General features: G+C 39.4%; 1 protein-coding gene across 10 annotated transcripts in view; it reads right to left on the bottom strand.

Moving 5' to 3' along the window:
- The window catches only part of TRAK1 (trafficking kinesin protein 1), a 707,654-nt gene that overhangs the window by 602,579 nt on the left and 77,143 nt on the right, over nucleotides 1-27,932 (bottom strand). For all 10 annotated transcript variants that reach the window (XR_012774264.1, XM_075493380.1, XM_075493381.1 and 7 more), the window contains exons 4-5: nucleotides 6,423-6,503; nucleotides 2,817-2,929 (exon numbers count right to left, since the gene is read on the bottom strand). Coding sequence is in view for 9 of the 10 variants with exons in the window: in XM_075493378.1 (XP_075349493.1) it covers nucleotides 2,817-2,929; nucleotides 6,423-6,503 (194 nt within the window). In the remaining variant the exon portion in view is untranslated. The remainder of the gene's footprint in view (nucleotides 1-2,816; nucleotides 2,930-6,422; nucleotides 6,504-27,932) is intronic.

Genomic DNA, 27,932 nt, shown 5'->3' with positions numbered 1-27,932 from the left:
GCTGCAGCATTCTTACTGAACTTGGCAATACAACAGCAGGTAGACACACCCTACTTGGGAACTACACGTCTGCTGCTGAGACACCCATCTCTGTAACCAAAACAATTTACAATTAAGAAAGTTTTCTCAATATAATGTTTATGCTTTCAGCATATAATTCTGGAACAGTAAAGTGAGACTAAAGTGTCTGTGCACACAGTACAGTGCTTGCTTCAGTGCACTCACCTTTTGTTCTCTAGTGCACTACAGGAAAAGTCTCAGTTCCATCAGTTTTTATTGAACATGACCACAGCCCCTTCCTAAACCTAAGCGGCACCTGACAATACAAACTCAAAAGACAAACCCAAGCATCTAATGCTTTTTGCACAGGTCTATATTACTTTCACATGTACCTATGAATGTGGCGTGTTACAAGGACAGAGGAAAAACTTGAGCTACTTAATGGGATGGTCACAAGGTTTTGTCAGGACAAGTTTGGTAGGTCAGAGAGACATAAAGCTAAATTATTCATGCCATGACACATATACCAAGAAAACCTTAACATTATACCACATACCAGAAAAAACTTGTCTATATATTACAGAAACCACAGATCCCGCAGACAAACCATTTTTAGGCAGTTTTTACAGAATTTAAACAGTACCAATTCAATTTGCTTCTCTTATCCCTTGCCCTTACAGACAGTTGTCTTAGTTACCATTCTATTCAAATATTCAAAATTCAGCATTAATGGAAGATCTGAAACCTACTAAAGAAAGATTTTCAACATACAGAAGTGTCATGACTTTAAAGCCTGATGAGCTCTGCCTCAAAAGCATCAATTTCTGAAGGAGTCAAAATGACAGTGTTAAAGATGGGTGTTGATAGAACATATGGCCCAACATACCAAGCCACCTGGTAAGCAGCTTATTTCTGGTGGCCTTTTTCCTAATGTCGCTCCTGAGACCCTCTAAATAAAAATAGACCTGGCAGAGGCATCTCATCGCTGTCCCCCACCTTCCTCAATCAAATCTTCTGTTCTGGATGTATGGTATGAATGCACTGTCCTGCCCAGTCAGTATGCACATGGCTAGTAAATGCCATATCGACCAATGCACAAATAAATTGGTCTGCCACATGATGGGACTTGGGCAGCAAACAACAGCACTCCTCTGGGACACAAGAGAATTAGTTTTCCTTGCCAAAAAGGGTAAGCCACACCAAAAGATATGTCTATGTGTGTGCTCCACCACCTTTTATTGCACAACTGGGATCCCTCCATCCATGCTTTATTCATCAACCCATCTCGGATAGAATTCAACACCTCACACCCCTGAGCAGTTTTATTAACAGCCTTTTTTAAAGTTTTTAATCCACTGTGGTTCATTGTTCTCCTGCTCGCCCTACAACTGTGAGATTTCATTCCCTCTTGCTCAAAGCTCCATATGGACGAGATTCACAAACCAAGGTCACTGTCCCAGAGTAGGAGAAACAACGTTTTCCTCCAGCTCAGTTCATAAGTCAGTAGAGTTTAGTGACACTTGCGGATCAAGAGGTCTTTTAAAGCATCCTGTACAGTTCCATCCAAGATACATCCATCAAGAATCTGCCAGTACCTATAGCATCCAACTCCCCATTCAGAAGAATACAGTAAGAAATAACAACCGTATAAATACTTGATTAAAAATTCAATAGTATGTGGAAGACACAAGGTGCTACTTGAAACAATGTAAATTTTTAGTATGTTTTATAGATCACAACAATTCAGAAAACACATGCACCACCATATTATATTCTAAATGTGTTCATCAAATGTCTAAAACATTATTACCGCAGTCAAACTCAGTCAAATGTATGTACTGCAGCAGACTACCGACCCATGCTTCAACAGATTCTATTACGGTTCCCTGGAAAGAGATACAGCAAAATCACAAGAAGCTGTAAGTCTTAGTAATCTAGGTAGAAGGTAGCAAGTCTCAGCCTATAACCATTTGCTTCCCAACATAACCCAATGCTTCATAACAGTGACAAGTTCATACATACAGAGCATGTCGAATAAAAATTACCAATCACCAAAATATATCCTGACCCACCTGAACAATGGAAGCTTAACACAAGTTTATGAAGTGGGCCCAGTTTGGAAAAGGCATAATGCACATGATCTCAGTAAGCATGCACTCCTGAAATCTCCATAAATACAAAAAGTGATTTACCTTATATGTGATACCTATATCATATTCAGCTTGAGAATCAAAGGGAAGCACTCCCAGTATTCAAATGCTATGTTCTAAGAGCCAAAATTCAACTCAAGTATGAATAGAAAAGCATTTGGGAAAGAGCAATTAAACTTCAGTTGGCGAGGAAGAAACAAGTGAGGACTGAGAAAGATTCAGGGGAGAAACAAGAAGGACAAAGAGCTGCACACAAAGGGAGGTAAGAGAAGGGAAAGAGTGGTGAGTGAGATAATCAAAACAGAGGGAAATTATGCATAAAGCAGGAGAACAAGGACACAACAGGTAGAAGAAAACAGTGGGTATAGTGGCTCAAAACTAAAAGAGCATCTGGTTTCAGAGGCAGAGCAAAATTCAATGGCTTGAAGGTTGTTCCCCCCCCCCCCCCCCCCCCCCAAGTCACCTGATTTGAGCCAACAGGTCAAATGACTTTTTTGGTCACATTTCTGTAAGTGTATATGCTATAAAAATGGCTGACCAAACTGCTTCAACAGATTGACCTGCTATGGACAGGATGCCCAAGAAAATTAACTATGGACAAGGTGAAGCTAGAAGGAAAATTCTCCCCATCACTGCAGATATAGCACTCGGGCATAAAAATCTTACCTCTTCCCTGATATGTTCTACTTGCTCCTCCAGGAACTCGTTTCTTTCTGTCAGTGATTTATTCTTCTTTAACAGCGACTGGCCAATCCGAGCAGCTAATTCTAAGTCCCGTTCTTTCTGTGAAGCATTAAGAAAAGAAAGCTAATTTCAAATTTTTTATTCACCAAAGGATCAGAGGGAGGGTAAAATTGTTACGAAAGGGAAGGAACAAGTACTTAAACAATAAAAAGCCTTTTTCTTTCTGTGATGGTTGGTTGGTTTGGTTGGTTTTTTGCTAATTTTCTTTTTCTATTCCTGTTTATGTTACACCCACATTATTCAGAAAAGACTGACCCATATAGAGTTATTGAACCATACACGTGAAAGCACAGCTTCAAGGTCTACAGTAAAACAACGTAAGTGAAACCAGATCTGGTTCTCTGTTACAGCTTTGTTGTATAAACTACTGAGGAAACTATTCCATCACCTTGTTACACCATCTGCAGAATGCAATCATAGAGCTTTAGAGATTACATTTTAAAGAATTTTAAAGAAGCACAGTAAAAATAGCAAAGAACTTAGGCATTTCAAAGCATTCTCCAGTTTCTATTTGCTCCACCTTGAAATAAAAGGCAGTAAGCTGTGCAGGAGCAGAAGCCAATTCCACCACAATGAATGCTGAGCTCCTATCTTCTTTGTGTATGTACATCCATCAGTGCTTTCGTATAAAAACAAGTCCTATCCCTTTCCTTTTTGTAGATGCCCAAATCTACATTAAGCGGTTACCCTCATGCCATGCTTGCCCCCTTCTTCCCCCCCTCTACATGCACAAAATTGGAAATATCTAGACAGTTCACCACATTACCAATAAAAACTAGAAGCTTATCCTGTCGATGACATGTACCTATACGTGCCTCAGCTTCTGCAAAGCTGAGACATGGGGTTGTAATTCACCTGGGACAGGATGAAAAACTGCCTAAAACTTTGTATCATTCATTAAGCATTTCTATTTATCATTTTCTTATTCGATTACTAGATGTTTACAGAAGTGGGAAAATGGCGCTAAGGTTAACTTCCTACTTACTTTTAGTTCAACACCGTTTGAGGAAGAGTTTTCTCCCTGTCACTGAAAATACTGCTTGGGGCTTATTCATGATGGCCCCTAACAGCCATCCAGATTTTATGACTAAAAGCTATCTTGTGTCATGTATACATTAATGACAAAGCCTACGAAACCTACAGCTACTGATCACATGGATTTGAAGCCAATGAATTTGAATTAAGAGGCTTTCGTAGTGGAAAAAAAGGAAGTTATGTAATAATCAGTAAATAAAAAGAGAGGTTATTGATGACTACTATATCTACAAATAGCATTTTCCAAATGGTTTCTGAAGGTCAGGCTTATATTTGCATTGAAAGCTACTGGCATTATCTAGTAATAAAATCTTTAGATAATCTTATGTACAATCTTTCAGAACAATAGGTTCCACGAAGTTATCTGAAAAAACATTTGGTTTATGTATTGAGCCAATTTATTGTTTAGCAATTTGGCTCACTTCATAAATATGAAGTGGAAAAAAATATATTGCTGCAGCTTTGACTCTTTAGAGGAAGAGCTATCTAGCAGCAAGGTTTCTAACCTCAAAGTTGAGGAACACTGCAATACAACACAGTATTTCCAGGCTCTTTAATTAACCTCCCTAGACTTCCTACACAATTTTTAGCAATTCAGCTCTAAATCTCAGTTTGGGGCCAGGCCTCTTGCTCGCAGTGATAAGGAACTGATTTATTACAGCAATATATAAGAAAATACTGAAGCCAGACACATTTACACTATTATTAGAAAGGGATGAGAGGAAAGGTTCACAGAGGAATCTGCTCCTATTCTTACCACATACCTAGGCAGGCCTGGTGTCAGTCACTTTGCTTAGTTTCAGGGCAATAGGCACAGATTTTCAAAACACCTGCATGCATGTTGTTCTGAGATCTCCTCTTTCCTGTCTCCCTCCCCACCCCAAAATGCTGCACCTTTCACCCTGCCAACTTTGCAATACATTCATTTGAAGCTCGCCAACAAGGACAGACAAGGGGTAGGTTTTGGGGTCATTTTTTGCTTGTGTGTGTGAAGGTAGGAGAAGGAGTTACACCTTAATTTCTGCAAACAGATGTAAACTCTTGTGATAACCATCATTTGGGGAACAGAGAAAGGAGCTGTAAGTGCACGTCTGCCTAGGAATAGAGTGATTCAATCAGAAATGATGGCCAAATAAAACAAAAAAGCTCACTGGAAGTATTTGTTTTATTAAAGGTTCACCTATTACATCTTCCCCCATTCTTCCTTTGCTATCATCCTGATAGGGAAGTACACCAGAAGCTTTAAAACACTGGCTCAGCAAGTCTTTCTAGCATTGCTCCCATGAGTGTGATTTCTGGATCTATAGACATTTGGCTACACGGACTCAGGGGAGGAAACAGTTTGGCAGAATGCTGCATCATTACTAGGAGCAGCCATGGAAACAAAGGCAAGTAAATCTCAGCCAAACAAGACAAAGGGAACAGGACACAAACAGGCAACACTGTTACTACAAGTTAATGGATTATTCCAGGACAAGTCTTTCAGGTAAAGCATCAGTTTTAACTGGTATTTCATAGAAAGTTGTTTAAACTAGTTCAGCTCAAAGCACAAAATGCACGACTTTGTACTGAGATCAGATATATCAAGCATAAGCGGGAGATGTGAGCATCCCCATGCTTGTTTCCTTGCAGAATTAGAAGAAGAACAGACCACCTAATGTATCTTGGCTAGACAGACCCCATTTTTGACATTGCTACCGCAGTAAACAAGCAAATAAATATGAAGGATTAAATTACACTCAGCCATGAACTAAGACAATTGTAACAGTTTTCACCGAACGAATTCTTCACAAACATTATTTGGAAAATCATCGCTCAGGTTTACTGCAGAAAAGCAGCCAATTTCAGCCAAACAATTTATCATTATATTTATCGAACATAAGCACCGTAGCTTGACAATTGCTTTTTGCCATTTCTTCAATGCCAAGGATTACAGTAATAACAATTTACATAATAATGGTATATTAAAAAAACAAACCCAGAAACCGAACCAACCAAACATAAGGCAAAGAAGAAAAGTCTTGGAGACAAATGGAGCATTATATATGTTCTGATTTTGTGTCTATGCACTTCTCTGGAAAGACGTTATCTGAGATAATAATTATGAATACCAGACAATTTGTGAACTTTTTAAAATTTTATTTTAAAAGAGAATAAATCCATCAATAATGATACTATTAGCTTTACATGTACTGTAAAAATATGTGTCATTTTAAGATTACCCCCTGCCATTCATTATAGCAAATATTTGGCAAAGAGCAAGTTAAACAGCCTCATCTGAAAAATAAGCACAAGTAATGAATCCATATGACTGAGGTAAACAAATTACCTTTACTTATGTTTACCTTACCAATGAGATAAAGTGTACATACACTCAGAGCACTTATTCCTCCTCATTTGAGGAGGGTCTACCAACAGTCTTTAGTAGTGGTACCATATAATTTCTGTACTACTTTCTCATACTGTGTATGGGTCCTTAAAGAGATGTAATACTTGCCTCTTCAAGAAGACGTGTAACAGCATCTATGTCATTGTATGTTTTAGTCATCTGGCCCACTCTTTCAGCACATAAAACTACGAGGAAATAAAATAAAACATTAATCATATTGGCAACACTATTGGGGAAAAATATCTTTTAAAGGGAGTTTAGGTTTGCATAAGTTTTCATCTTATATCAACTTTTGGGTAAGTATATCAAAAGCTAAAAAAAAAGAAAAATTAAAATCAAAGCTTCAAGTTAAACTGAGAATACAAGTGTTTCTCTTTTGTAATGAGTATTTGCTTTTGCAGTGGCAGAATAAACCATTAAAACTGTCTTCTCTGAAGAGCAATGTCTTGAGTTTATAAAAATAATATGGATGAAGTGAAAAGAGATTGTTCTTAGACACATAATTAGGATTCTATCACGTCATCTAGTCATTGTATTACGTGCAGTAGAATTACTCCATGAATAAGCAACTCCAATACTGTTATTAACACTGTTCAACATAAAGATATGACATCATATAAAGTTGGTGATAACTGGGTTCTATGGTATGAGACAGCAAAGTAAATACAAAATGCATGCAAAATAATAAACATTTCTTATAATACCCAGACCACACCACAGTGGCCACAGTATCACTCATAAATATTTACTAAGACTGGATGGGATGATTAATCACCAAGGTGGAACCAGAAGTTTTGTTAGACTGAAGAAAGTATGCAGAAGTTTAGTCTACCAGCATAGGTGATCCTTTAAGAAGCTACACTGCCTTATCTAGAAGTGTGCAAGTTTTCTAAAAATCCACCAATAATCAGAGGAAACAACAGCACTTTCTGCTCTACCCTTACATTCTGTTTATTTTCAGCCACACCTATTCCTCAAACCCTGTAATTCTGAAAAAAGGGATTGTTAATAAAGTTGAGTTGATCATATGGACTATTGGTTATCAGGCTGCTGTAGCACAAATTGTTCCTCAGGGGATTTACCCCGACAATGTCAGTTAAAGCTCAGTCTGACAGGTTGGCTAATGTTGCTCTAATGCGCATTGGGGGGGGGCACGAGACGACACACAGATAAAGCCTATGAGATTTAAATAAAATTTTAAAAAATAGTGTATTGAGTACAGTAATATTAACAGGAAACAGTTTGTCACCCTAAGGAAACAACACTACTCAATTTATAAATATACAATATACACATACATAAGTATACCGTTGATCACCACTAAGGCACATCAATAATATATCAAGTGCAACAGTACTTAGGTATCTGTTGAAATGTTGGAGGTTTATTTTTTTCCATACTTGAACATCAGAGAGTTGCTTGAACTACAGCAAGAAGTACAATTTGTTTCTGTCTATTTTCCTGTTTGAGGATCAAATCCTGAAAACATTTACAATATTTAGTGACATTGGTAGTGTCAGTGAACTCCAAAGAATGCCATTCAAAAGTATTCAAAAGATAATTATCTGTTAGTTATTACACAGCTAATTATCTTACACTTATCCAAATAATTAAGTCTGAAAGCGGTAACAGTAAAAAGTTTACACTTCAAAGTAGTAATGACAAAAATTACATAGCAATACAAAGAATAACTATACCACTGCATAAGCAAAAATACAGTGCATCTGTCAATTCAAGCTGTATTAGTAAAAAGCAGACTAATCAGGATTCCTCAGAAAAAAATTTGAAGTTACTTGCAGAGAACATCAGCTATAGTAAACAAAGGGGCTAAACAGAAGATTTCCATTAAAACTTCACAAAGTCAGATGGTGTCATGTCCATAAGACTATTCACAATAAAAAAATTTAACATCACCATAAACCCAGTATTTTCAAACATAGTTTTATTGCATGACTTAACGAACTTACTATCAGAAACCCGGACACCAGCAGTTTACTTCCCAAAACAACTGTACACTAAATAGTTCCCTTGGTTACAACATTCCCTCGCTACTATAAAATAATGTTTGAAACTGTCGTTACCAAGCTCACTTTAACTCTGTACCTAGCACTAATAATCACCACTGATTTTGACTATGGAAACCTCATACCATCCTAATTCAGGTGAATGTATAACCTTCCTATCATCCAAGCTGATAAAAGGACAGTGCTCCCACAGACAGAATAAAGTCACTCAGCTGGGAGGGAGAGTGATGAAGGATGACTCGTGTGGCTGCTCACGCAGCTATTCCTTCAGAACTTGCCGTTTAATCTTTAACGCAGCAGGGTAACACCAGAGCCTTATCACAACAGACTTATTACTAGAAAAGAAATAGCAACCTGGTCATCAATAGCTTTTATATCTCAAAATTTCCATCAAAGTTCTGTTGGTCCCTGTTAAAACAGAGGTATTCACGTACTACTCTGCCAGTGTGGAAGGGTTTCAAAGCAGAAATGATATCTTATGCATCCTCTTCAACGTCCAAGTGGAAACAAACTTCAACAGACTGCATATAATAAAATGCGTCCTCCAGTCAACCACCTCCTATTGGCACTCAACATGCAACACAGCAGAAGTACAAAGCTACCAACTTCAAGGAAGGTTTTCCTTTTGGAAGGAGGGCAAACTTGCAAAGAGGTGTTGCTCTCCATCCCTCAGAAACCAAGGCTTGTAGGGAAGAGAAGGTGAAAAGTGAGGGGAGAGAAAGCAATTCAGAAGCAGCATTTTAAAAACTCAAAACAGCGTCTAAGTATGTAGTTAGTCAGCCTCCACAGATTACAAGATAAAATTTGGCCAATTGCTAGTGCAGTGATTTTGATCTCCTTGGTGTCCAAAAAGACTACCAAGTGAAAAAGACACACTATCTTGAATAATAATTTTGAGCTCTGATCAGTGAGGTATGGAGAGGGGGAGGGGGAAAAAAAAAAACCAAACCCACACCAAAAAAACAAAACCCATGAACTCCACAACTCTAATGGATTCTGCATAGTAGGTTTCTAGGCTGCTGCAGTGTCTGATGAATATGAGAGCCTAGTAACACTACCATAAAGATAAAGCAAGAGCAAATGAAGGACAACGCTCTGTAATACAAAACCTACAGTGCCAATTTACTAACCTCTTTTTGCTCACTTGCAAATCAGTAGTATTTTTGCTTGAGGGTGATAAGAAGTGCAGTGTCTAAATGCGTGCATACAAACATCCAAATCAAAATACACTTTGCATATCTCAGTTTATGGAGAAGGCTGTTAGACAATAAAGAAAGATTAATTTAAAAAAAAGTCTACAGCAAGTGGAGGAACCATCGAATTCCAGAAACACAGAGTTAGAAAATATGTTTTGGTAACTGCTTTGCTTTGAAATGAATGTCACAGATCCAAAACAGAAAACAAAGAACAGAGAAAGCTTCTATCACATTATTTCCATGACAGCATTAAATACAAGCTACCGGGGACATATTTGCGATTCAAAGTATTTGTTTTTTTAAAAGCCAAACATGCAAATGGACAAATGCTACACAGATCATGTACTTCCTCTGCCTTAAAGTACCTAGCACCATCTTCATATCCTCTCCAAGCTTGCAAATTTTTGGGTACCCGCATTTCTGTGTTTCCCAATGTGTGTACAGCTGAAAGGATGTGCTCTCCATTTTCTTCTCATCGTCTACTTAACGCAGCATCTGGCTGGACGCTTCTTTCAGGCTCTGAGCTTCACACTGACTAAAGCACTGGTTCCCAAGCTGAAGATGCTCAAGGAGAAGGGAGGAAAGTATGTACCTTCCTGGATTGCTCCCTGAAAGTCACACAGCCATCTAGTATGCTGCTTAGGGACAAGTATGTTTCCAGGAAAGGGAAACAGCCATGGAAGGGAAGCGGAGCAAGAATACCACTATTGGGAACTGCTGCAATGAGCCACCACCCACCAAACAGGGGATTCAGGTGGAAGAAGAAAAGAAAAAAAAATCATAGGAGCCAGCAGTCGCAGGTGTCGTCAGCCCCTGCATCCATCCCTCCTCAAGGCATACCCCCTCTTAATTTTTGAGACCTATCAATCAGGGTCAAGTTAAAGAACTAGAAGAGCGCAACCATGGCTGAAGAGCAAAGCTCAGTGCTCACTGCTCCTCTTCCCACCTATTTCCAACTACTGGGAAACAGAAGGGGTATAGGATGTTACGGTAAAGTTTTGGTAAAGTTTCACTTTTTGGGCAGATAATACTGACCTGTACAGAGTCTGACAGGGAAGGCCTCAGTGCATGGGGATTTCTGTACTACCAAAATTTATTTCCTCAGAAACTACATCAGGATAAGGGAATACTGTTCAGGGAGCATGGAGCACAGATCTCTGGCAATTTTAATATTGATGCTTCTTATGGCAAGGTGGCAGCAGGGGACAAATTTCCTGCTTTTCTTCATAACAGTTCCCTACGCAAAGCCTTTAACTATGGCAAGGCCTACTATACTCTTGATCAGTCATGAGAAGCCCTGCCTCACAAATAGCTTCTGTCTCCCTCCCCTCTGCTCAGAGCTCTGTCCAAACACTGAAGATACAACGGCAAGTTAATCACATCCTAAACGTCGCATGCCAAGACATATAGAAAAGACGCAGTAACGCTGACTGACCAGCCGTGCTCCTTACTGCTGGATACCACTTGGCAAACATTTAGCAATCAGAAACGCTGGCAGACTCGGACTCCTCAGCTCACGTTAGTTTACATTCTGAAAGTATATTTTTGCACTCCAAGGATAAAGCTCTTGCTAAAAATCACAACTTTGGTTCTAGAGCCACTGATAGTTATGCTCTGGCACTGGTTACTGCGAGCTCTACATCGACTTGAGCCAAGCACATGAGGAATTCTGAAACTGTGCCATATTATGTATATTCCCTTTCAAATAAACTCAGGAAAATTATACCTAAAATGTGCTGTCAGCTCTGTTACTGACCCAGACTAGAAAGATTTTACATGTTTAAAGGTAAACATGGTAGCTTGTCCTCCACGAAAGAGGAGTTTTTGGTGATCCTGGCTAAGCTGGCGCAGAAGCTTCAGGCCTGCTGTTGCCTGTCGCATTTGAGACAGTCCCGAGAAAACATGTTCATCTAAAGAGCTTAAAAATTTTAAGAAACTATTGTCACCGGAGCTTGAAGAATGTGCTTCTGAGGCACAACGTGCTAGAAGCCCAAATTTTAACGCAACACGCCAACAGTTCCTCCAGCCTCCCCCACCGCTCCCCAAGCACAGGAGCAGGTCAGTCCCTCCAGAAGGCAGACGGGGAGTTCAGCGGGTGGCTGTGACCGTGGTTAGAGGGATAAAGAGCCATCACAGCATGCCAACTGCTTCACAACTGTCAAGTCACACTGTGGGCGAGCTCCATGGAGGAGTCTGGAAGAACATAATGCTGTGAGCAATACACAGTCAGCAAGTACATACTAGCACGGTGAAAAATTAACTACTGTAGGTTCAATAGACAATGCCAATATATTATTTTTTTTTTTTAAATGTTACAGCCTAGCTTACTGTGATTTCAATGGCGTAGTTTGCAAATTAATCTTTTAATATTAAGGTGCAGTTACTGATTCTTCTAGAAGAAGAGATGTTATCTTGCCATTTAAGCTATGGTTTGAAGGGTGTTTGTTTACTGCCATTTCTCACATACTGTATTCAAATAGCTTAGTAAATCCAATATTAAGCCCCACATACAAACCTATGTTATTACTTAATCTCAGGTTTGGGAAAAAGCTCTGCTGTTATTTATTCTCTAAAGCTGAATGCCCAAACACTCAAGTTGGTAGCCACTTCAAAGTACTTTCTCTAAGCAGGGCATGAACTGCAAAAAAATTTCTTTTGATGAATGAAGAATCAAGTTAAAGGAAATTTCAATGAGAATGTCACATGCTTTTCCCTTCTATTAGCATAAACACAGGTCAAATGTGGTAACGTGGAAAATACAGCCACAAAGGGAAACTAAGGAGATAAGGAAAAAAGCCTGGAGAGAACTCACCATCACCTTAATGCATACACCATTTACTGATACAGCTCAGCATAGCTCTTCTCTTAAAAGTAAAACTTTTCTCACAGGAATTTCGATTACTAGCCATTGAATTACTGTCTTGACATTCTCCTCCATCCATTTCTTGTCAAGAAATGTCTGGACTACAGTCCTTGCAACTAATAAATGGACTTAAACCAGGACCCGGACTGTAAATCTTTCAAAAATCCTAAAATGAAGTTACAAGCCTGTATTAAAATCCATGCATTGTCATCTGTCTCCTCCTCTTAAATACGTGATCTTTTCCTATTCCAACTCTTTGGGAGGGATTGGCTGTGCCAAAGCGTTCAAGAATTACTAGTCTCCATTTTCTTTGCCTTAGTGTTTAAAGATCCCAGACCCCTGTATGACTTCCATTCTAGTCAATGTCTTTGTAAGATAAAACAGGTATTTTACATTTTCTGCAAGTCAGACCCTTGGAGTGCCTGAACTTGAAATTTTAACAGTGATCACAAGACTTTTTTCTAATTAAACTTGGGCTAGATCCTTAGCCTGCATTTACCCAGTACTTCAGAACTTCTAATCTAACTGTTACATGAGTAAACTGAAATAGTAATGACTGGCTGCCATCACAGGTCCTAAACAGGTAATAGTCTTTTCCTGTTCTACTTGCAAAAGCAAGAATCAAAACACAGGCCGGTTTCAGAATTAGCTGACCCAAACAAGGAAAACTGACAGGCTGTCCTTTCACAGCTCAGGTTTTTTTGTCAACAAAAACTGATTAAACACTATCAACAGATATCCCTGCACAAAGTTGACTGCAGTCAGCTCAAAGACCAGTTTATCAAATTAAGAGTAAATATGTTGCTGTCAGGCAAATTTACAACTCCAAAGCAATGCACTGACTCTAGGACTGTTCTGCCTAGACCTTTATGAAGGTGCTTCCCATACTCAATCAAGAGAGCCGATTCTGTAACGCTGCCAAGCATAACGCTAGTTCTGTGACAGAGGCTCTAGAAACATGACTGAGAGCAGTCACAGGATCTAAATGTTGGGACAGGGAAAAACTTCAGTACATCAAAACAACCATGGAAATAATAGACAAGTAGTGAGTACACATTCTGCTCATGGAATAGGCCAAACAGTTAAGGAGTCTTAATTACACAATTTTTACCCCCTTCTTTTCAATAACTATAAATGGTTAAAGTGAAGCATATTCTCAAGACTTTCCATTTCTCATACCAAATTTATAGCCAGATATGGCTAAAATGTTTCTTTTGTTCAGCATGAAAAGGCTACATGCTGGTGTTTCCATCTGCTTTACTTAGAGAATGGATTGACTCATCCCCAAGACAAATACTATCATTTATAAGTGCGCCCACGTGCAAAGATACATAGAAATACCATATATCATTTTTGTGCATCTGCATCACTACTACACTGAGTGTGTAGGTGACCTGAATGTATAGGTGGAGGAAAGAAGGCATCTTTAAAAGACATTTCAAATAAATACTGAGTTTTTGAGGGGAAGGTACTGTAGAAAGACAGGGCTAAATTTATCCCAGGTGGAACTCAACTTTTTTTTTTTTTTTCCTCTCGAAATCAACAGGAAGAGCTTCAAACTGTACTTAGATCTGCATAAAAGGTAAAAGTGAGCAGAAAGAATAAGAACAGCATGATACCTGTTTCAGCAACCATTTAATCACTAACAAAATAGGAATCAAACATAAAACATCAGTTGGCCTCTCTCGGTAAGTTTCCTCCCCACCCCAATCCCCAGTTTTAAAGTTTCCTTTTACCAGTATTCTCTCCAGCACCTTCCTATTTTGCACGGACACACAAGTTCTCAGCTTCCTTCAGAGACCCACAACAGGAGGGATGGATAGTTTATTGACTGAGTATGACTGAAATCCATGTGGAATATCTGATTCTGAAGAAATCTTTACAGGAAAGTCCTATACAACAGGATTCAAAGAGCACATTACATCCGCTGAGGCTTTGGACCCAGGAACTATCTCCCATGAGGTGAATAAGGGTGTAAATTCACAGCAGGTCACATTCTCTGTGCTAACTATCTTTCAAAGCATCTTTACACCTGATTTACGATAGTGTATTTGGAAGTACCAGTTCTCTACCACAAACCCACCATTTTGGTGTGAAATTTACAGCACATAAAATAACATAAATGGTGCATTTAGCTTTTGGTACCTGAAGCCCTGAAAAAAATTGCCAGACTAGCTGGAAGCAGCCCTTGAATGGGTACGTTCTCTATACAGCAGGTGCACAGGAGGATTTTCAATGCACATACATTCACATTCGCACCCTAAGAGGCCAGTTGCCTGCAATACTGCAGGTGCCCATTATTTCCACAAAATATGATGAGATTTTTGGGTCATTTGTTTTGTTAAAAAGTTAAGTCACAAGACCCAAAACTCGGATTATTTCTGTTTAAGTGATTTCAAGTTCATGGATAAGCACAACATTGTTGTCCTGGTTTTCTTACTCGTTTTTAGAAGTACCTGTTGGGAATGACAATCTAACACACAGTTTCATAACACACACACATAAGATGTACATATAAAAAATGCACTACATTTCCAAAGAAAGATAATTTCCCAAATCCAGTTTTGTTATATAAAAAGGTATATTGCATAGCCTACATCTGTCAATCACGTGTTTCTACTTTAAAGAAGTGTACATAAATTAAGATTCATCCTATTCATATGAGCATTTTCTTAGTATTTCATCCAAATGTACTGGCTACACATTAAAAAAAAATTGTAAAATTTAGTAGATTTAAATCCACAAACATCACTCAAATGACTTCTATGTTGCCACGTTTTACTACCATAAAAGTTTAAAACCAAAAGGTGGAAAGTACCTTCTTCCAAGATATCAAGGCTCTGCCTGTTAAATGTGCGTTCTCTCTTATTTTCCTTTTCATAGTCATATTCAAAGCTTTCCTCTTCATTTACTGACATTGCTGAAGTTATCCCAGACAGACACGATATGATGCCTTAGTCCCACAGGAGATGGGAAGTCATTCCCTCGGAGGCTGTATTTTTGGGGAGAGCAAAGCAAGGTCTCCGCAAAGCAGGATACCATCTTTCCCCACTCACATGCTCAGCCAGGGAGCTCCTGAGCGACTGAGTATTTGTCCTTAGCACAACAGCTTTGTGTTGTACAGATGGGGTGGAGGAGGGAAGAGACCATCTGTCTAATAATTACTAGAAGATTTATGTTGTTCCTCATACCAGCTCCAAGGGTAGCCACTTTTTACTCAACAGCTCTACTAGCATATTTCAGACAAAGTAAGTGGGCTGAGAGCCCCCTCCCTGGCACTACTCACGTCACCAAGGTTCTCTCTCCTCTGCCCCTGCTCCTCCAAGTGAAGTGGTAGCTTCCCACAAGTGTCTCAGCAACACGGAAGTCTGACCGTCACACCCCGAGAAGGGTGTGCACCTTCGCAGAGTTAAATCACCTCTCAGGTTGCCTAATGCTGCCAAGTAACAGATTTCACAGGAGTAGTGAACAGCCAAAGCCTGCACACATGCACACGCTAATCCCATCCAGCGGGGAGATCTTGAAAGTTGTGGCTATTGTATAGTATGGTCTGACTGCAGTATCCACCACACACTAAAACCACTGTGTGAAGAATTGGGCTAGGGGGAAGGGAGTGGGTGTTTGGGGCTTTTTAAATTGCTTTTACAAAAAAGACTACTCTTGTACAAAGCATTTAACTGACATCACATCAGCTGTCAAACACCGTATTTTCTACAGCAATCTTTACTCTTCTGTCTGCTGTGGGAAACAAAATACCTCAAGTCCACATATGGCACCCTCGTGCCTTTTCAAGGGCGCACATATCTCTTCTCTGTTCAACAACGAAAACTTGTGCTCAGACCTCTTCGTTTCCAACAGGTTGTGTTTGCTAAACTTTACTACACACATAGGGCAGGTTAACTTTCTTATTTCACTTTTTGCAGCTATGGATATTTAACACTTGACAAGTTGCCTCCCTTACTTTCAATGGCAAATAGGCATCCCTTGCTGCTTGCAGAAAGCATTCCTATCTGCACCACAAGGCAAAGCGGTTGCAGGGAAAGTGTGGGCAATGCAAGGCAGAGGCAGCTCCTCACCCTCTGAGGGGACAACATTGCTAGGGAGGAAGACAGACAAACATAAGCCAGAAGAACATAACGGTTAGGGTCATGTAGGAACAATTTCTCTATTACCATTTCTCTAGTGGTGTGAAAGTATGAGGTAGTACGAGATGGGAAGGAACTAATTTTACACAATCATGATGAGTTATTCTGTTTTAAGTTTTAAACTCTTTATATTTATATACAAACAATGTAACAATGTTTATATAAACAATAGCCAAAGGATATGAAATCCACATAAGTGCTTGCTAAGAAAAGGAACACTCATTTCTCAATAAAGAAAAGATCTTACTACTCAAACTTACCAACTTGACCTTTGACTGCCAGAACTTACTGCAATATTCATCAGCAGCAACAGCCTCAAGAACTCAGTTGGGGAAAAAACAGCATTGTCCCTTTCTCCCCTTATCATGACATTAAAAGATGTAATTTTAATAATAATGTAATAGGGATTACTTCTAGTTTCTGATCCCTTAGAGCTTTTCTGTGTCTTCATTTCTCCCCTGTAACAGTGAACCAAAACTAAAAAAAAAACCCTTAAAAAAACAGACAGTAAGAGTTTTAAGTACCTGTTTGCCATCCAGTGTCAATTTACCACATTTCAGTAACAGCTAGAGAATGGAAATTCAGAGAGTAACCAAAACAATAAGTCATTTTAAAAGAAGCACCTTTTAAAGCTTAGGGCCAGAAAAGTCCACCCCGCCAACCCTGTTGACATACTATGGTTTAAATATTGCTGACAAGTGTTCAGCTATAGCTAACCAACTAGCTTATAAAGGAGAGCAGGGCAGTGGCTGACACACTGAAAATGTGCATGTTTCAGCTGCCCAATATACATGACAATATAAGGAGAGTAAATGAATATTCCCACAAGCTGACTTCTGAACTGTGACTCATGCCAACTCATGCCACACAGAAGGACTTTATGACATTCAAAAGCTGAAAGATAAGCGTTGCAATGCCTATTTTGATATCAGCATATGATAAATGCTGATGCAAATTCATAATGGGTGGAGAAGGAATGTGTACCGCACCCTCACACTATCAACTCATTTTTAGTGGCATTCTGCATTAAGCCCTTTTACTAGTGCATGAGTATTTACTTGCTAAAGATTAAGAGCCAGGTTTCCAACCAAAAAAAAAAAAAAAGCTAAATTGTATATGGTTCTGAAAGTACACATTCTAATCAGGAACGATTCAAAAAGAGATTTTTAGTATTTCCTGTAAACACATACTCAGGGACTTAAAGAACATACCAGATTGAGCATTCATTTTTATGGGTTGCCACTGCAAGGTAAATTTGGCATATTTGCTGCAATCGCCACTCTGAATTAGTGGCTAAAGACATTTAACTCCTCTCAGGAAGCTTGCTAAATGAGTTGCAATGCTTAAAGCACACAGATGCACTTTTCCCATGTAATCATAGAATTATAGAATCAGTAAGGTTGGAAAAGACCTCTAAGATCATCTAGTCCAACCATCAACCCAACACCTCCATGCCTACTAAACTATGTCCCAAAGTGCCACATCTACACGTTTTTTTGAACTCTTCCAGGGATGGTGACTCCACCACCTCTCTGGACAGCCTGTTCCAATGCTTGACCACCCTTTCAGTAAAGAAATTTTTCCTAATATCCAATTTAAATCACTCCTGACTCAACTTGAGGCCATTTCCTCTTGTCCTATTGCTTGTTACTTGAGGGGAGAGACCGACACCCACCTCACTACAACCTCCTTTCAGGTAGTTGTAGAGAGCGATAAGGTCTCCCCTCAGCCTCTGCTTCTCCAGACTAAACAACCCCAGTTCCCTCAGTCGCTCCTCATAAGACTTCTGCTCTGGACCCTTCACCAGCTTTGTTGCTCTTCTCTGGACATGCTTCAGCAACTCAATGTCCTCTTGTACTGATGGTACACAATGCTTGCACCAAGGTACAAACCGCCTTCAGTAACCTTGCAATCAAACAGAAAACACACAAACCAGGAGCTAGTTTGAAGAAGGGTGAGGCTGGACACAATACAAACAAACCCTCATATCCTGACTCACTATTTCCAAGGAACTCCAGTGCATTCAAATAATTTTAACCTTCCTTTATCAATAAAAATATGTAGACTTGTGCACATTTAACCACATTAATTTTGACCACAATTAACTAATAACAACAATGCTGTATTTAGAACAAAGTGATTCTGGGTAAGCAAATAAGTCCTAAAAACAGCAGGTGAAACAGCAGCACCCAGATTTAAAAATAGGTTGATGAAGAAATGTGGGTGTTTCGGGGTGCGCTTTTCAGGGAAGGGGGATAAACTGGTCATCGAACATCTGACTTCTGTTAAGATGTACAGTCAAACAGAGTTAGAGTGTTCAAATGTTTACAGGTTTTGCATGTTTCCCACACTTTCAAAATCCCACCCAAATTATCTTCTCTCACTCAGCCAAATGGACAGCACATAACTTTTGCAGAAAGGGAATGAAACGGGATGAAGTGGGAAAACACTTCTCTGGAAATTTAGCAGCTGAGCAGAATAAAGAGGAGAAATACCTCTATACTGAAAAATAAGCCACATAACCACAACATACAAGTAGAGGTAGCTTAGGTCTGACTGGATGAAGAATAGCGAGTTAATAGAAAAATAGAAGTGACACAGCAAAAAGCAGAAAACCAGGAAAATGCTATCAATGATTACAACCATATTTATCAAATATAGAGATAAAGGATATAGGAGCAAAACAAGAACAACCTGAATGAGAATTTTAGCTGCATACCTATAGAGCAATGGCTGTTTCAGAAATTGCATGCCACAGGCATTTGTAACATTCTCATAGATTTAGATGGCATACCCACTATCAGCATCCGGTTTACATCCAGAGTAACACCAGGGTTACTCTGTCCACAGGGATGGAGACAAAAGGGGCTAATGTAGGAGGGAGACGATGATTCATCATAAATGCCCAACCATCAGCCAAGCTCCTACTGTAAGGGAGAAGGTGTCAAGGGAAGCATATTTTAAGTAAAAAGGTTGACTGTGCCACCCACAGAGCTGGCAGATGTGTGTTTGTGAGGTTACCTGTAACTATGGTGCACAGAGAAGTAACATGGAGAACAAAGAACTCTCGAAGAACTGCAGCAGGGAATGTGAAATATTCTTCTAATGCTACCTTAAAGGAGTGAGAAAAAAAGAGGAGAAAAAAAGAGGAGAAAAAAAGAGGAGAAAAAAAGAGGAGAAAAAAAGAGGAGAAAAAAAGAGGAGAAAAAAAGAGGAGAAAAAAAGAGGAGAACCAGGACATAGTGTCACATCTGCAAAGGCACACTAAAATAAGCAAGGTAAGGATAAGTAATCATGCTTAAAGTGGCTGAGAGGTCAAGGAGAATGGGCATTAACATTGTTAATTATTGTTCAGCTAAAGAGAAAGTTAGGGAGCTTGCTGATAATTGTTTCAGTGGAGTGGAAAACAGAGGAGAGGAGAGGAGCACCAAACAGTAACTGCAAACAGAATAAGAGATGAAAACATTTCAGCGTGAGCAAGAAGAAAATACAGGTAGGGGTTGAAAGTTAAAGAGAAAAGCAAAAGCAGGATAAGGGGTGCTGGAATGACCAAGAGAGTGAGATGAAGTTGCTCAGGCAAACATAAAAGGGGTTAGAAGCTTCAGCACTTGTGACAAACAGGGCACGCAGTGTGATTGGTGGGAGGGAAAAGGAAGACACTATTTTCCTCACAAGAAATTGCCGAAACTCATGGCCAACAAAGAAAAGAGGAAACAGCCAATTGCACATACACAAAGTCATGTGGAATTGTAGGCAATGAGCTCTCAGGCATTAGTATGGAGTTGTTCAGCTAGAAATAAGCGAGTAATGGAAGAAACTACAAGAAAAGTAATTTGATCCAAAGTCAACCTGGATTTCTCTAGAAAGCATTGTTCATTGAGAGGCTGAAAAATATTGGCCTAAGAAAGAGGCAGAGGGAGAAGGCTATTCATAAAGATTTCTATGGGTATTACTTATCTGTTTATTTAGCTGTTTGGGAGTTTGTGGGGTTTTTTTGCATTATTTTTTCAACCAAGTTGCATTGTGTGCATTTTGTAAGAATCTATTTGTTTTTCTCTAAAAAACCACCTAGATGGACCTAGACTTTTATACTGCTATCTTTTGTGATAAAAGTCTGGAAAAGTGTCACCTTTTCCTCTTTTATCATTGGTTCTGTCAATCTCAAAGGTTGCTATGAAAATAACTACTTTCCTACACAAGTACACACCCAGCTCTTTCCTCCTTGCCATTCCATCTACACAATGTATTTCATTAATGTCAAACAAGGTGACAACTGTCACATTGTAACATATTATACTTGAAAATTTATCTAAAAAGCACAGTGTAATAGTTGTTATTTACAGAAGTTTCAATTTATTGTAATGTTAGTTAACACTAGTGACTCAATCTTCAGATAAATAGAGTGTGACATTTTATTGTCTAATTCAAGCTACTCCTACCAAAATAAACTCTGTGAAGGACCTTATGTAAAGGGATTAATTCATTATTCCAACCCTAGAAAGTCTTTGTAAAGATTTGTAAATTGTAAATTTTGAGCACTTGTTCATTTGCTTTTGCAAATTACTGCCACCAAATGCAAGTTGAAAACATCATTGCTATGGTGGTCCATACAGAAGTTCAGTAAATCTGAGGTAACAGTGAGAATCACTTCTTTACCTAGTAAGTTAAATAATAGCATTAAAACCTTATATCCTGGTGCAATTTTGGAGTGCTTTTTTCCTTGAAGAACAAGAAACCATATGCTGCTAAAATAATTATTTTAAAAAGTAAAGTAAGTGAAGTCACACCTTTTAGATGGAAATCTGAGTCCCAATGGCTCTGACAAAGACTGTATGAACAATTTAATCAGAAAAATAATTCTGTAGGATAATATCTTGTGAGGATTTCTATTAGTTTCAAAGTACCACTGACTCTGCTCCAATGTTGTATTTACCAGAAAGGGTGAACTGGGTAGGATTCACAATTGAATGCACACATACATCTGAGCTCCAGAGAGTCCATGTATAGCAGAGAAATAAGCTCTCTAACTACGCTTCATCTTTTCTTAAAATAGGTATTTAAAACAGGTCAGCTGAGCTGCAACTGCCTATCACACTCTACTGAATATAAAAAGCATCCCAGGCAAATGACTCTGGTATCGACAAATACATAGTAGAAAAATCAAACGTCAATCAAAAGACAGGCATCTCTCATAATATGCCATCTGCTCTAGGTTTTTGAAAAAACTCCATTTTCTACTGTACTTTAAAGATGCCTTTTGTCTCCCACTACAATCAGAACATCTTTCTCCATCAACAGGAAATCTCATGCTATTTTAAACCCAAAAGTTAATATGCCAGTATCAAAGGTCAAAGACTATGCCTTCCACCACACCTCTCAAATCCTCCTCTCTCTTGCACACTTCAACTGCGAGAAACAAAAGCAAGTTAACCCCCATAAGATTCCATTAAACCTGATGAGACTACCATTTACCTGAGAGGCCAAGACAAGACTGACAGTACTACCCTTCCATAATGTAAAAAGTAATATTTTAAATAAATAAATTTAAAAAGCATTGTGCCTTACCTACAGGAGAGATTTTTCCTATCAGACTTTAAACCCTGCTTTGTCTTAGGGGAGAACTCCCCAAACACTTCAAGCAGCCAGCCAGCACATACTCTAGCTGACTCTGTAGATCTCGGCTCATGGAACAAGTATGCTGGGCAGGGGCTCAGCACTCGCAAGAAAACTTGTAAGCCCAGAATCAGACCAGCCACTACAGTGCTCCCAAGGCCCTGATCCCACAAGGTATTTAAATGCTTGCCCAACACCTGTTGCTTATTTCATTACCATGGAACTCCCATAGTTTCTCCAGTGCAGCACACACCTTAAGACCAAACTGATGAGCAGATGAGCTCTTAGCTCAGACATTCAGGCATGCCACACTTCTGCATAATGACACTTTATGGTCTTTTCTCTGTCTGGTCAAAGAAGAGCCATAAAAAGAAGGCTATCTGTATTTAACCTGGGAAAAAGATCAGCTACAGCTTTTTATGACAGTACAACTGTTCTATTTTTTAAGCTTCTAAAACGGGGCCAACTCAGCCTGTTACATCATGCAGATTAATCAGATGCTACAGTATTTACTAGGGTTAAACCTAAAGGATAAAGGTTACATAATGGATTCAGTCCAACTTAAAGTGGTCAGATCTTTCAAATAAATATGCACCTTTCCTCTTTGAACACCTGGACAGGAATAATGAACTAAACGTAAGAGAAGTTCAAATTTAATAAGCTTCTAAAATTGCTTTCCATTCTGAAATCTGGTACAGAGAAACAAATGGAGGCATATTCCACTCAAAAGACCATCAAAATCCATTCAAATTTTGTCACATGTATCTTTACTCTTCATGTCCCCTCTGATATTGTTATCAAAGCACTATGAAATATCTTTGTGTACTGCATACGTACAACATCACCTGGGCCTACACTCCTTAACTGCTTTCTGCTCTTTGCTTCATTGTGATCTTGGACTTGCCTCGTTTAAGCTCTCCAACCAGAATAAAATCCATATACAACTACTCGTTTCCCAAAGGCAGCATTTTGTTTTAGAGTTTAACACTGGGTGCCATCGATGAGGAATCTTGATTTTTCCACTCTGCTGAGAGTACAGTTTTAGCCATTCCTTATCCTTCCTCATGTGCCTTCTATCAGAAGTCTTATGGAAACATTCAGTGCTCTGATAAAGACATAATCGCCCAAACAAACATTAGAAAAATTCCAACAGGCCCAGAAGATAGTGCTCACCAGAGTCTGTAATTTTTCCAGTTCAAAAAGTTAACCTGCTCACTTTTAAGAAGCTACAGTTTTAAATATCTTTCACAGACAAAAAACCAGAGAGAAATCAGGTACTGCCTATTAACACATTAAATATATACATATTACAGCATATTGGTAACGCAGAAAAACCACAAAGACTTAAAACTCAAACCAATACAGAATCTTACAGTAAGTGTATTTAAATTCAGCTGAATTATTACACATACAGTTAGCATTTAAAATATTTCTCCCCCTGCCCAAAGATTGCTCATACAGTGCATATGCTCCTCTGCCACTCCCATTGAAAAAGAGAAAGCTATACAGCAGAGTCTCTTGTAGCATGCTCACAAGAGATGCTGAGGTGCAACAGAGATGCAGGCATCTCTGCTACACCAGGGTGCTGCCTTTTTCAAGGTACTTCATTTTTAAAACCATTGAGTAACGATGGTCCAGTCTTAAGCTCCAAATTCTGCAACAAGAGATGAGAAAGAAATATTTACCATCTGTGCATTCTTCATAATACCAGTCCAGTTCATAATAATCTGCTTCAATAAATTTCTGCATAGTCAGTACCCTTCAGCAACATAGACGAGACTTCACTTCGCTGCTAAGGTCAAGTGAAATGCAGCCATGCCTTCCTGCCTTTGCAAAATACCATAGCGTAAGGAAGCTCACAGAAAGCTGAAAATGAGCTGCACATCTTCAATGAGGCTGCAACTAAAATAAAAGGAGGGTGTGGAAGGTGTATGGGGGGGGCAGGGGGGAAGGGGGAATTAAAAAAAATAGAAAAAGGATGCAGACAGGAGAAGCAGATGCCCTGGCGGCTGCTCTAATAAAGAAGCTCTGCACAGGAGCCTTGGATGGGTGTTAACAAAATCATCCTATCAAAAGGCTGATGCGCTGACGTGGGGGACACACACCACCGCCTGGCTGTTTCTAACTCATTCCTTTCCTCCCTAGTCTCCACATCTCTTTCAGTCTAACATGTTGCCATGGAGATGAGCTGGCTCCAAAAGACATGCAGAGATGAAGAAAATGCATTTTGCTGTTTCTGGCTTAACAGACTGGAAGTACCCCTCCATACTGGAAACAAAAAACCTTGCTCAGAAAGATGATACAACTCTCTGCTGACTGCTCATGGAACAACAGCATCATGCCATAGCAATTCACTGGGTACATGCAGTACATTAATAATGGAAATCTAGTCCATTAGTACTCTCCTCCACACAGTTTGATAAAAGCCTGCCTTCCCCATGGAAAATGAAACTACATTACTGCTTTGTTACACTATTCTGGGCTGATATAATACAATCCTTTATGCATCCTGTTATTGCAAAAGTGGCAAACAAAAAAATGAAAGAATCAGAAAATCAGGACAGCAATCATTTCCCCTTGCAATAAAGCTAATCTGCTTCTGCTTTTTGCCTTCGCCATGAACCACTGACCCATTTTTTTTTTCAAGCATTTAAGCTTCATAGTCAAAAACAAGGGGTTAGGACAAACTTGCACTACTCTATTCCTAAAAATGTTCAAGGTCTTCACACAGAACAGCTTAATGTTCACGTTCAATGTTTTGGAAACAAAAGAAAATACTTTACTTACATAGGAATTCAGAAAGCATGTCTGAATCTGTGCAGGTATAGTTACCAGGACTGACATCCATTTTGTTTGTAACATTCACATATTCTTCACCCCTTTCTCCTCCTTTTTTTAGGAAACCGTATTTCTTTGTGAACACCAGTAGAAGCATTGGGATAGATTAAGCTGCAACATATGTTAATAACACAAGGTAGGAGACCATATTGGGTCTGACCACAGAGGTGTCTGTCTAGCCGAAGACTCCATCTACAAGAACAGCCATAAGCAGGTAAGGGAGAACTAGCCAATATTTCCCTCAACTGCCCTCCCAACCTCCAAGTTTCTCCAGCTCCAGAGACAGCCTGAGACAGATACAGTTTCTACTTTTAGCAATTCCTGAAGGACTTATCCTGTCTATTCTTGAGCCCATGTGTGTTTTTAGCACCTCCAACGTCCTCTTGCAAGGAGTTCCACACATTTACTATTCATGATATAAGAAACCCTCACCTTTTGCTTTGCAACTCACTTTTACTAACTTAATTATCACTGCAGTAACTTTGAGCTTGGGAATTGCCACATCCCTTTTTATATATTGATAGCTGAAGCACAGATTAACAGATCTGTTCACACGTCTGCCACATGTTTGTCAGTGGCAATTGGCCATGCTATTCACTCAACCCTCAAGTTCCAGTCCAGGGCCAAACTCAAATACACCTTTGCCTGCAAGTAAATTACTTCACCAAAAAATAGTATGTTTCTAAGTCTGCAAATTAAAAAAAAAAAAAAAAAAAAAAAAATCACTGTGTTCATCCTACAGTACAGTAACCTATTTGGCAATATGCACAGGATTCCCCTCTACTCAGCACTGGTCAGGCCACACCTGGAGTACTGTGTCTAGTTCTGGGCTCCCCAGTGTAAGAGAGACATGGACATACTGGAGAAAGTCTACTGAAGGGCCATGAAGATGAAGGGACCAAAGCATTTCTTCTATGAGGAGAGGCTGAGAGAGCTGGGACTGTTCTGCCTGGAGAAGAGAAGGCTCAGGGGGGATCTCATCCATGTGTATAAATACCTGAAGGGAGGGCACACAGAGGACAGAGCCAGGCTTTTCCAGTGGTGCCCAGTGACAGGATCAGAGGCAATGCGCACAAACTGAAACACAGGAGGTTCACCCTGAACATAAGAACTTTTTTTTTTTAAATGTGAGGGTGACTGAGGACTGACACAGCCTGCTCTAGGGGACCCTTGATTGAGCAGGGGGGTTGGACCAGATGAGTTGCAGAGGTCCCTTCCAGCCTCAACCTTCTGCTATTCTGTGATTTTGTAGTTCAAGGGCCTCCACCCATTTACTTCATTTGTTTAATTGCCACACACTAAGATTCTTTGACCTTCTTTCATTACACAAAATACTTATTTTTAACTTCCTAGACAGTAGGAACAAGGGCACATAGTTTCAGACCACTGTGAACTTTGAAGATTCACGGAGACTGAAGTGCTAGAGCTCTTCCTCAAATACAGTTCCCCCTTGCCCCTATGAGACGCTCCTGGGCCAGGAAGCAAACTGCAGTCCACGTGTCTCTCAATCGCTGGTTTTGTTAAACTTTACTCTTATGTCCCTGTCCATTCTCCTCCCCAAGCCAGCCTTAGCCACCTGGGGCCGAGGCCTGAAGCTCTCCTACAGGGGTGGCAATCAGTCAGCCTCCAGCTGAGGAGATCCAATGTCTGTACTTCAGTTACTGCTGGTCAACAACTGAGTTGGTGTAATACCTAAATAAAGTTAGTCAACCTGCTCTAGGCTGGAAGCACCGCCATTCTTGGGAGGCTAACTCAAAGCAAAGCAGCACAGCCTTAATCAAGGCACCACCATATTTACTGGCAATTCCCCCCCATTTGTTACTTTTGCATCAAGCTAACCTTAGCCCTCCCGAAATCAAGAGGTACACTGAGGTAACAAGGGTCTGAAAAGAAAAACTTACTCTCGTTTTGACAGGGATCGCATTATTTTTGGCTTCATTCTGCTGATTAGATTTTTAGCATGCTCAATAATGATGTGAAAGCAATACAATAAGTGTACATGACCTTCCTTCAGGTTAGTAAATCACAAAGGATTACATAAAAGCCACCAAAGCCTTTGGACATGCAAAGGTCATACAATTATCTTTAAAAACAAAAAAATTGTATTTTGAATAGTGCAAGTATTTTTGCCAAATGTGATCATTCTGCCCTCACGCTGTACCTTCTTGAAACAGAGGAATGTGACAAAGCACTCCAGCCTTAGCTCAGTCTTGCAGAATTTCAGTTATGCATACTCATAAGGCAAGAACTGCCCATGCTATTAAATGCAATTAAGGCTACACTGTTAAAATACTGTCAGAGAAAAATAAAGGTTCCTATGGCAACATTAACTCAATTGCTCTGCATATAAGCTATTTGTTCCACTTGTATTACTTTCGTCCAAAAGGTAATTTCAGTCTGGTAATGCTATTACACAAGCATTTAAAGTATAAAGAATGAACATTGGCTACCAGCTTAAATTGCTGCAGGGACTCTCTCTTTTTTATTTCCTGACATTTTAAACAAAAGAAATCTTCAACATGCTAGAATTTTCTTCTTACTGTCCTCCCCCCTGCACACACACCCCCCTCTTTCAATGAGACAGTATAAAATAGTTCAAGGTGGGCATTTTGGGCTTTTTGTTTGTTTTTACCGATACTTTTCTACAGATCTGATTGGAAACATATTGGTGTAATCCAGAAAGGCATTATTTTTCTGTGGAGAAAATCACTTGTGTGGTCAAATGATTTCAGAACTCCTCAAGAGACTTGGAAATATGGGATAAGTATATGATCTTCCCAGCATGAAGAGAGAAACCCTGGACAGACAGAATACTATATAGACAGGTATCCACATGCAAGCATACCTTCAATTATATGAGAAATTGTAGCTTTATTGAGGGGGGGCTGGAAGGGTTGTCAAGTTGAACATAAAGGTCTAACCAGGCCGACAAAGC

This window comes from Mycteria americana, chromosome 2, assembly GCF_035582795.1.
Source record: "Mycteria americana isolate JAX WOST 10 ecotype Jacksonville Zoo and Gardens chromosome 2, USCA_MyAme_1.0, whole genome shotgun sequence".
Taxonomy (NCBI): Eukaryota; Metazoa; Chordata; class Aves; order Ciconiiformes; family Ciconiidae; genus Mycteria; species Mycteria americana.
This window is presented reverse-complemented; position numbering and strand designations above follow the sequence as displayed.